Below are 11,795 nucleotides of genomic sequence, written 5' to 3' on the forward strand. Positions count from 1 at the left end.
GCATACACATAGACATCTATTAATGATATAAGTCACAGGAGATGAAATACAACTAGCAGTAATCCTTAATAAATTACTATCCAGATTGTCTACACCGGCTAGTTTGTTGCCAGGGAGAGAGCAGAGAAGCCTTTCCACCTCTCTGATTTCAACCTGGCAAAATTCAGAAGTGCATACTTTGTCTTTCATTATAATATTAGTGATTACATAATTTGATTTATGGTTGTCAGAGGTGTTCATGCTTTCACTAAGTTGAGATAATCTTTTTCATAAAGAAATTGTTAAAGTGATCAGCAATGTCATTTGGCTTAGTGAGAGCAAAACCGTTTGATTCAACTAAGGGAGGACAAACATGTTTTCCGACCCATCATTTCATTAAAAACACTGCATAGATTTTTCCATCAAGTTTAGCATTATTTAATCTTTGTTTATAGTAATCCCTCTTTTTCATTTTATTTAATTTTGTGACTAGATTACGTAAAGAGCAATACTTCCGTCTGTCATCAATTAATCCAGATCTTATAGCAACCTTTTTAGCAGCGTCTCTCTCTGTCATTAAATTCACTAAAGTTTGGTCAATCCATGTGGCTCTTTTATGCTTGACTGTAAACTTTTTTAAAGGAGCATGCTTGTCTACAATCTTCATATACTTGGACATAAATAAAATGAGTGCAGTCTCGGGGTCATCCTCCTCATTATATACATCACTCCAATTTATACTTGATATATCATTGATAAAGCAATCTTCATTTTTTTTTTATATGAACATATAAATAATATTTGCTCTGATTTTCTGAAGTTTTATCTTTCTAGTAACAGCAATTATATTATAAATAAAAATAAATAAAACCAATTGGCATAGAGACCACTTTGGAACATAGATCAGGAACATCAGTATATATGCGATCAATACATGTATTCACAATGATACCATCACTATCTATACTAGTTCTGGTGGGCAGAGTGACAATCTGATACAGATTACAAGCATTCAAAATAGAAAGTACCTGGTTCTTATTAGTACCGGGCTGACCCAGCCAATCAATGTTCATATCACCTAAAAAGTACATTTCATTATTCATGTCAGATAACTTATCAAACATATCACACAGACCATTAAAATATAGAGCATCAGTACCAGGAGGACAGTAAAAACAGCATACTAAAATTGGCTTAAGATGTGAACTTGTACACTAAGAGCTTCAATATCATCTTTCATTAAATCATTATGTGCTTTGGCAGGAAAATGATTCTGAACATAAATGGTGACTCCTCCTCCAAACTAATTTCTATCTTTTCTGAAAAATAGAGAACCCCTCAATATTTATGTCTGAGTCAGTAAAAAAAACATCAAGATATGTTTCAGAAATGGCAAGAATATTAATACAGTTACTTCTAACAATAACTATTTCCTCAACCTTATTGTGCAAGCTGCATACATTAACATGAGCTAAGGCTAGCCCCTTTTCATGACCAAGTTTAGTGCAGGGAATGTCAGTGATGGAACGAGTCATATGGACTCACATTTTTTCTTTTTTTTTTTTTAAGATTATTTTTTTGGGCTTTTCGCCTTTAATGGACAGGACAGATTGAAATGGGGTGACAGAGAGGGGGTCAACATGCAGCAAAGGGCCGCAAGCCGGAGTCGAACCCGCGACCGCTGCAGCAAGGCATCGTCTCTATACATGGGGCGCCATCACCATCCACCACACCACCGACGCCCCTTGGACTCACATTCTAAACATAAAATAAAAACATGCTAAAAGAGCCAGGGAGTTACTGCTTATCCGAATTATGTGAAAGCATCCTCAGAGTTTCAATGATGTCATCCTCAGCTTTAAGGAAGTTCTTGAACCATGTTGCCTTATGCCTAGTTAACACTACATGACTTAAGCCCTGATTTGCCACTAATTTAAAATGTATTTTGTACTTTTGATCTCCCCACCAGAGGCCTCAGATAAGACGCAAATCAGTGAGCGCGTTTACATGCACACTAATAAACCGATCATTATCTGATTTATGGAGTTACCTGATTATTCAAGTGGTCATGTAAACAGCATAATCCGATAGGCTTTATCAGATAAAAGCCATGATCTGATTATGAGAAATCAGATAAACACACCTAGCTTTTTCCCCAATAGTCAGATTATTCGGTGCATGTATACCCTTTAATCTGGTTTCTTTCGGGTTTTGCTATTTTATACTCCCACTCCACTACATTTTAGAGGGAAATATTGTACTTTCTACTCCACTACATTAAGCCAGCTTTTGTTTCCTTTCAGATAAAGATTTTACATAAAATAATATATTTTTATATTCTCAGTGTTTAAATTGTCACTTTTATTTTATCTTACTTACATGTTATGCACTTTGTGTACCAAGTTTATATACAATACACTTGTATATTGCACTTTGCAGTACTTTTACTCCGAATCTACCCAAAGTATGTAAAATTGGTTCCACATTGATAAACTACACATTAGAATGCTCTCACATGTATTTGTTAATGATAAAAACAAACAGTACTGTAAGAATATAAGCTGTCAGCATGATGAGTGCTTTATTTTGCAAATATATGACTTGCGTACTTTTCGAGGTTTTTCAAGGATATGAGTACCTACTGTAACAGGAAGTTTGAGTTTTATGTCATGTATTTGGGGAGAAATCCAACTTAAGGACTGAATCATGTAAACCAGGTTTTTCTGATTATCAGATTATTGAAGTGCACGTAAATTCGTCAAATCGGATTATTACCATTACCTGATTATTCCCAGTTATCTGATTATTGTGCGCATGTAACCGTGCTCACTGTTGGCTCCACACTCTGGTGCTCAAACGACGACTGTTCCAAAATGTGAGGCGAGAAGTCACCAATGCAATGCAGACGCACTCCAGATATTCAACATACTAAAAATCTGGATCTGTCAGGGACTCTGTTAGCGAGCTACAGCTGATGAGAGTGCAAACCACAGGTTGACAACAGAGACAAGAACTGAGCCCTGTGGTGCTTTTCCGCTCTGTATTTGTGTCACGTGGGTTTCGCCACTGCTCTGCCCCTTAAGGAGACTAGCAGCAGTCCTGAGTCTATTCACTCTAATGGGAAATGTGAACATGAGTACAGATTATGCCCAATTATTTCACCTCATAGTCATTGAAGTAAGTACTGGACCCATTTTTCACAAGCCCTGCCCCTTCTAAGCACACTGACACCAAAATGGCATCTTTCATACTGACAGATCAAGAGAAAATGTCTCTCTTTTAGCAACACACTCTGGCAAGATCTGGCAACAACTGACATGATCTCTCACTGGGTTGATATCAGACATTAAGCTAGCAGATAATTCAAGCAGCAAAATAAGAAACAAACATACATTTTGTGTTGTAATGTTTTAAATCTGCTTTTATCCACCCACACAACATTCAGTACACTTCAAAATGAGCTTGGGGTATGCGGTGGAGAGACGCCCACATAGAAGACTGGAAGTATATACCAATTCATACTATGGCATAGCTTGTAATGTGGTATCTTTGGAAAGAGTAACAGAGAGAGGGACAGAGAAGGTGGACTATTGCACACAATGGTTAATATAACCTGTAATGTTTCTTTAAGTTATAAATTACCTATGATATTTGTAAGCACCACGAGTTGACATGTGCATCACAAGACATGAGCCTATTCATCGGAGATTCCTCCTGGTGAAGGATCTTATGGTATGTGACCCCTTCGTTGCTGGTCAGTCATGTAGTGTGAAAACCACAATGACTCCCAATCACAAGACAAGTTGTGCAGTGTGAAAAGTACTTTGGAAGTTGCGTAGTGTGAACTGAGCTTAAAACAACTCTTGCAAACCATACAGTCAGCAACAGGGAATGCACTCAGTGCAGATAATGCTTTTGCCTTTTCTGGACCGACAATATCCCAGAAAGGTTGGATCTGTAGAGTAGGGATGGGCAGCACAAGCAAAAACACTATTCGAAAATCATGGCAACTATTCGACGATTTTTCGAATAATCGCCTCCACTGACTGCGTACGGAAGCGACACGTAGAGAAGCCAGCGGGGTTGTTTACCGTTTGCCGAGCCGAGAGGCTGCATGTAGGCTGCATGAAATGTTAAAGTTATTAGATATATTTGAGTTATCTACAAGTTTACTGTACTGTTTGTCATCTAGGCTACTCGCTTTCAAATGTCCACCACAGACATTTACACAATGTCACGGATAAACATGGGTAAATGCATGGAAAAAAAGGTCATCACATATCACCTCTGATAATGGTTTATTCATTTAAAAACACATTGTGCTCGTTTAGCACACTATTTCATGTAGTTTTTATCTGCTGGAGGGTCGCGTAGGGGAGCGTAGCGCGACAAAAATAGAAGAGCCGCGTAAAATAGAGAGCTATCGTGCGACAGACGGGGGTTGTCGCGCTGCTCCCGTTGCCGGTGGAGCCGCTGTAATTGATTAACTGGGGGGCGAGCTGCTACGGGACTCGCGCTGCAGACGTGTCGCGCCGCTGAGCCCGGCCGTACGGTCCCTCGCCGCCTCCTGCGTGCCTCGCTCTCAAATGACTGTGCATACGTGTTGTAGACTTGTGATATGCAAGCTTTGCCTCACAGAGTTTGCACTGCACCTCATTTTCGTTTATTTTGTCAAAGTTGTTCCACACGGAACTTTTTGATGACTGTAGTAGTCTCTGCATGTTTCTCCTGTTTGTAGAAGAGCATCAAACTAGCTGGTAACCCATCTCACACCGCTGTAGCAATCCTATACTGCCCTCGTGCGGTTAGGAGCTGAATTGCATGTCAAATAAAGGGGGGAAATAAGACGGCGAATAGTAACAGTCGCATTAAAAAAATCGATTTTTCAAAATAAAACGACTATTCAAAAATTCGAAAATCGTGACCCATCCCTACTGTAGAGCACCTGATGCCATCAAGATTGCAGTGGTCTTTGAAAACAAGTCATAGTTGGCCATAGTGTTGTCACGATACCAAAATCTTTGTTTCGATACCAATACCAATATGAATTTCGATACTTTTCGGTACTGAAGAGTATCCGAAGAGTACTTTTCCTAAGTACTAAGTCCTAAGATACAAACCTTTAGAACAATAAATACTGTAGGGGAGTAACGGTACCAAAAAAATCATGGTTCGGTAAGTACCTTGGTACGGACGTCAGTTTGGTAACTCAAATGTTCCACCAAGTTTGTGTTGTCTCGTGTTGTCTCCCTTTGCGAGGCAGACTTTCTCTTGTCTTTTTTCACGTGCGCCAGCTGCGAATGTTGATACAGGTGTTGTCATACACACCACTTGCGCAATCTGTGCTCCAATAGGATCAAGAAAGGCGTTTGTGTGCATAAATGAGTAAAATAAATTATCTAAATTAATGAATTGAATCAATTTCAAAGTACCAGTATTTTCCAAATGCAGTATAGTACCGTTTGGAATACTCTAGTACCGCGGTACTATTTTAGTACCGGTATACCGTGCAACACTAGTTGGCCATTGCCAAAAGCAGGACATCTGTGTCAGGAGAGAAGACAGTAAGTTGAACATCTACAGATTTTGATTCGCCCTACTAATAGGGGGGAAAAAACGCTCTGGCTTGTTTTTGTGTCTCTAAACCAATCACAATCATCCAGGGTGGTGCTAGCTCAGTCCATAGGGACTTGTGTTGAGAACCAGAGGGTCATTTGTTCAAGTCCCCGTTAACCTCCTGGGCACTGCTGAAGAGCCCCTGAGCAAGGCACCGAACCCCCGACTGCTCGGGGCGCCTGTCCACGGACAGCCCCCTCACTCTGACATTTCTCCATTTAATGCATGTATAGGTTCTGTTGGTGCATGTGTGTTTTTCAGGCCTGTGTGTATATGACAACAGGGTGAAAAAAATTTGAAAAAAAGTATATTTTCTTCTTCTGATATGCTTACTGGTCAAAATCTCTTTTTCTGTTTTATGTTTATAAAGACAAATGTTATCTTTTTAATCACAAAATCTGCATTGATTTTCAATTCAAGTCAATATTATTAGAAAAAAAAGTAAATTATTCAAGCTGCAACTACAGTAAGTGTGGAGGGATGATCAACTTTCTGTGATTAACTTAACAGTCACACCTTTGTGTTGTGAACCAGCAGAGGGCGACAGGAAACCAAAACCCAGATCACCTGAAACAAACTCACTGTCAGAAATCAACAATCTTTGATTTACTAGAAATGGTTAACTGAGCATTGAAGCCAAAATAGTAGATATATGAACAACTGAATCAGGGTGTCTACAGGTATCAGTTCAATTTAAGACCCTTTCATGACACTTTTAATCAAATTTAGGACAGATGTTTGGGCAAATTATGTTTTACTTATTAAAGCATAACAGGTAGGCATTGCAGGTAAGTAGTATATAGCCTATGTGGTCTTGTGTAGAGGTAAGTCTTATGTAGAAATATGGTTATTAGAGGGAGTAAAACTGATGTACATTTTGCAAACAGGTAAGTGCAAGTGTAAAGTAAAATTAATGTTAAAAACGTGGACTTTTACATAGAAAGGCTTCACTCATTTTAACAAAAAGACACTAAACAAATGGATAAATGTAATTAGATAAAATTACCTCACAAATTCAGGTTTAAGACAATTTAATGACTTTTGAGGCCTTATTGTTGTAACATTGAATTTAAGACATTTAAAGACTTTTTAAGGACCTGTGGACACCCTGTGAATATCAAACTCTAAGTAATTAATCAATAAATCTGTAACTGAACATCAAATTAACTGTAAAATTTTTTTAGCTGGGAGCAATTTTTATTTTTTTGAACCATTATTTTCCCTTAAATCCAACCTGAGACTGTCAGGTACACAGTGACATCATCTTACTGTCTTCAAAATACCTTCTTCATGATTCACACAACATAAAAAATAAGACCAGGTCAAAACCTAAAAACCAGATAAATCAAAGTGAAAAAATGTGAAATAATAAATACTGAATTTCAGCTCTAAATGTTCTTTTTATTTTATTCTTCTGGTTAAAATGTAACTCCAGGTTATTATAACTATATTCATTCATCCACTTATCCTGTTGGGGGTTGCGGGGGCACTGGAGCCTAATCCAGCTGACATTGGGCGAGAGGCAGGGTACACCCTGGACAGGTCAGATAGTTAGGTCTGGACTATCACAGTGCTGACACATAGAGACAGACAACCATTCACGCTCACATTCACACCTACGGACAATTTAGAGTCACCAATTAACCTACACTTCTTTGGACTGTGGGGGGAAGCCGGAGCACCCGGAGAAAACCCATGCTGACATGGGAAGAACATGCAAACTCCACAAGGAATGGCTCCCCCACCCCAGGGTTCGAAGCAGGAACCCTTTTGCTGTGAGGCAACAATGCTAACCACTTAACCACTGTGCCCTCTATTGGTTAAAACATAACTCCAGTTTGTTAGAATGATAAAAAAACAAAAACAGATTGATCCTTTTTTCAGTTTTAATTCCACATGAGGAGTCTCAGACATTTGTAATCATTCATTACAGACTTGACGTAACATAACAGAGACTCTCTGTCAGTGTGTTAGTGTTAAAAAAAAAAGTGATTAATCAATATCTAAAAAAAAAACTCTGTGAACTCATTAGTCATCACTGAAATAGGTTGATTCATAAATTAACAAATGCCAGTACAGAAACAGACATATTGATGCATAAAAGGAAATGTGCATCCAAACATTAACTGTCTTTGAAGTTCTCTGAGATACTGACAGTACAAATACAGCAGAACACTGTGATGGAGGACAGCTGTGAATCGAACCTCCTTCTTAATTTTACACACAGTTTAATCCACAGACTGTATATAAAGATAGATGACTTGTTTCCACTTCCTCTCACTGTACAAAAATGAAGTCAAAAAATCCTGGATACAGGCACCACCATCTTGCACTGGTGATGTAAACAACTGAACATCAGCATGATACCCAAAACAACAAAAAACATCTTTGGGAAAAATTAATTTGATGTGTACTTTAAGTTTTTAGTTTGGCTCATATCCCTTCACTAACTATGAAGGGGACGAGGTTTAGGTTACCTTAGAAGAGGTCTATATCTTGTCCTTTTATTAAACAAACTAAACAGCCCTATGTTATTTATCTTACTTACACGACGGCATGTCATTTCTGTCTCTGCGAGCGCGCACGCACGCACGCACGCACACACACACACACACACGCACACACACACACACGCACACACACACACACACACACACACACACACAGATGAGCACACTAGAGTGCGGCTCGGGCCGCATTTTCCTGACCATCAAAACACTGCTGTTATGCACAGTCAAACACGCCGCTCGCACAGCAGCGCAGCACGGCAGTCTTCACACACTCAATTAGAGTGGAGCCTGTGTTGCATTCAGGCGTTGACACGTAAATAACAAGAAAAAAAAAGTAACCTAGGAGAAACACTGACTCCTGTGTATGGACTCACCAAGGGAGTAAACTCCAGCTGGTAAAGTCTCTGCAGTCGACATGTTGTCCCAGATTCAGGGAAGTTTTAATTTCTAATAAAAACCAACTGCCCTCTTCTGTACCTGGACTTCTTCTCCTGACTCTAAAAGGCATGCGGTGTGTGTTGAACTTCTGATTCTTTACAGGTGAAAATATCACCTGACTGTGGTCCAGTAAAGTGCAGATTAAATCTCAGCCTGAGTCCTGGCTGTCCAATCAGAGCTGCTCTTTCTCCACAGAGTGAGTATGGTTATGGGCGTTGAGTGCTGCCCTCCACCTGAAGCTGAGCTGACACTTGGAGCACTGGTATGGTTTTTCTCCGGTGTGGATCCTCATGTGCTCCATCATCTTGTCTTTCCTGCTGAAGCATTTGCTGCAGTCAGGGCAGCGGTGCGGCCGCTCACCACCGTGTGTCTGCATGTGTCTCTGCAGGTGATTGGCCGACACCAAGCGCAGGCCACAGAGCGTGCAGGCATGGCGTTTGCTATCACCTGTGTGCGTCCTCAGGTGCAGCTGGAGGCGTCCTCGCTCTCTGTAGCTGCGGCCACAGTCCATGCAGCTGAACGGACGCTCGCCGCTGTGGACGCGCATGTGACTGCTCAGGTGCTCCTTCCTCTTGTAGCACTTCCCGCATTCCACACACTGATGGCGGCGCTCACCTGTGTGGGTCAGCAGGTGGCGCTGCAGGTGGCTCTTAGCAAAGAAGCTCAGGCTACAGAGCTGACAGGTAAAGGGCCGCTCGCCTGTGTGAGTCCTCATGTGCTCCACCAGCGCCTGCCTCTGTAGGAAACACTTCCCACACTCGTGACAGCAGAATGGCCGCTCGCTACCATGAGTCTTCAGGTGAGCTGACAGGATGGATTTACTCTTAAAGCGTTTGTCACAGTCAGAGCACTCGAACGGTTTCTCACCGGTGTGAGTCCTTTGATGGATCCTCAGACGACTCGGACGGTCGAAGCTCTTCGAACACTCGTTACACTGATGCTCCTTCCTCGCTTTAACATCTGCCCGGGCTCTCAGCTTGCCACCTGCCTTCCCGCCGCTGCTCTGTGACGATGACGGATTTCTCCTCCTGGCTTTCTGATGAGGACTAAAGTCTGGATCCTGACAGGACTCTACATCACCATCATCCTCTTCCTCCACCTCAAAACTTAAGTCCGGATCCTGACGGAAGTTTTCATCATCATCATCATCTTCCTGTTCCTCCACCTTAAATCTGAGGCCTGGACCCTGACAACAGTCTACATCGCCATCATCAACTTCCTCCTCCTTGAACGTGAAGTCTGCATCCTGACGATAGTCTTCATCACCATCGCCTTCTTCCACCTTAACCTCCACCTCCTCAAAGAGCTGCTGCTCAGAGGCGCCAACCTCAAAGGATTCTGGGTAACAAGCCCTCTGCTCCTCTGAGTGGAGAAAAAAGATAAATCTTTTTATTCATTTCAAAATAATTCTGCACTTTGACACTTCAGCATGTTGAGCAAAAGAATTCTTTGATTTTTCACCATCTTCTGTTCAAAGGTCAAGGCTAAGTGTTAGATTTGGCTTGGATAGTGTATTGGTGTAAACTTGGTGCTTTTTGCTAGCTGACTAGTTCAGCTAGCAAAAATGGCCTGCAAAAAAAAAAAGAAGAAGAAAATCCAGGTAAGCGATAAACATTTTTTATTGTTGATTAGGGTTTTTCACACATGAAGAGGTTGGGAAGCACTAATCAAGTGCATACTGTGCATACACACTGGTTCTCTATTGCAAGATCGAACATCCTTTAACACTGTTCCAATATGTTAAGGCTTGTTGGGCTAATGGGACAAAATAAAATCAGCCTAATTAAAAACAGACACGAAATATGAACATATTTTTTACTAATTTTGTAGCAATAGTACATCATGCCTGTTTCCATGTTTGAACAATATATTAGCTATGACAATTTTGTGACTATATGATTAAAACTAGCAAGCTCATATCATTTTCCTCGCTTAATCGACTGCAGGGTCAACTTCCTGTTTGAATCTTGCCCCACCCACCTATGTGATGTCACACCTATGAGGGCATTCAGTTTTGATTATGTGGTTTCACAGCTATGGCTCAGCAAAAAAAAAAAAAAAAGTTTTTTTAAAAATTTTTTTTCTCTCCCATCAGGTGATAAAATAAACCCCATATAGTTATACTTATACTTAATTCACCCCTACTTGTACTTTATACTTGACCTATTTCTACTCCACTTCATCTCAGAGGTAAACATTGTTCTTTTGACTGCACTGCATGTAACTGACAGCTTTAGGTGCTTTACAGATGCCAGTTTCTGTCCCCTTTCATTGCAGTGAATACCATGTACTTTACCTGTAACATTAGTGGAGTATTTTGACAGTGTGACATTACCGTTAGTACTTTTACTTAAGTACGTTACAGGACCAGAGTACTTCTTCCCCCATTGCATCTGGTACTTGATGCCAAAGTAGTCTGCAGTAACGTAACTTAATGCTATGGACATAAATATGTCCTATTTAATGTACTTATACTTTCAAACACTCCATTTTTAAAGGCACTGATGGTAACGTTACAAATACTGTGTTGTTGTCTCCTGATTACCGGGAACGTTAGCTGTAAACACAGTACCGACGTGTCTCTCACCTCTGTCTCCCTCTATCTGTCCGTGTTTCATGTTTTCCGGTCGCCACAGATCTCCGGTCAGAATGTTTAACTACACAAACACCGGGAGAAAGACTGCCCGGTAACCGCTGCTGATATGCTAACATGCTAAGAGACAACAGCTAAAACCTGTCGCAATAAAAATACAACACTTCCAGTTCACACCTTCACAATAAAACTACGTTTAAACACAACAAACATTTCACAAACTATTCTGTTCACACAAACAGAAAATATAAATTGAACGCTGTAGGGTGTTATCTCTCTTATCTTTGTTGCAGCAGTTCCAGTATTAAATTTTCCTTTTCGTGCAGTATGGAATAGTTTTCATAGTTTTCTTTTGGTGGCCAAAACACGGCCTACCTTTATTTTGAAGGGTACATTGTTTAACGACTGCTCATACTTCCGCAAATACATTAAAATTAAAATTCAATTATTAAGAAGTTTTTACCTCTTAAAAACGGAATAATTTTTTAATTAAGGTGAAAGTTTGAAGGTGGCTTTAATGCTCTTTGGTACATTTTGTGGGATTGTTTCTCTTTAAACGTCTTAAACTGTTACCCTTAGTAATACCTGGAGAAATTTTTAAACAATACAACCAAATTATAAAGGAATACTTATGAAATGGGAATAAACCGAGGCTGATG

The 11,795-nt window shown here is 40.2% G+C and overlaps 1 protein-coding gene across 1 annotated transcript; it reads right to left on the reverse strand.

Moving 5' to 3' along the window:
* Nucleotides 1-6,658: 6,658 nt before the first annotated feature.
* On the reverse strand, nucleotides 6,659-11,298 carry LOC117263729 (uncharacterized). Its single transcript, XM_033637346.2, has 2 exons — nucleotides 11,131-11,298; nucleotides 6,659-9,905 (listed from the first exon to the last, which is right to left on the reverse strand). The coding sequence occupies exons 1-2, from the start codon at nucleotides 11,159-11,161 to the stop codon at nucleotides 8,716-8,718; spliced, it is 1,221 nt and encodes a 406-aa protein (XP_033493237.2). The 5' UTR covers nucleotides 11,162-11,298; the 3' UTR covers nucleotides 6,659-8,715.
* Nucleotides 11,299-11,795: the final 497 nt, after the last annotated feature.

The sequence above is a fragment of the Epinephelus lanceolatus genome, chromosome 16 (genome assembly GCF_041903045.1).
Source record: "Epinephelus lanceolatus isolate andai-2023 chromosome 16, ASM4190304v1, whole genome shotgun sequence".
NCBI lineage: Eukaryota > Metazoa > Chordata > Actinopteri > Perciformes > Serranidae > Epinephelus > Epinephelus lanceolatus.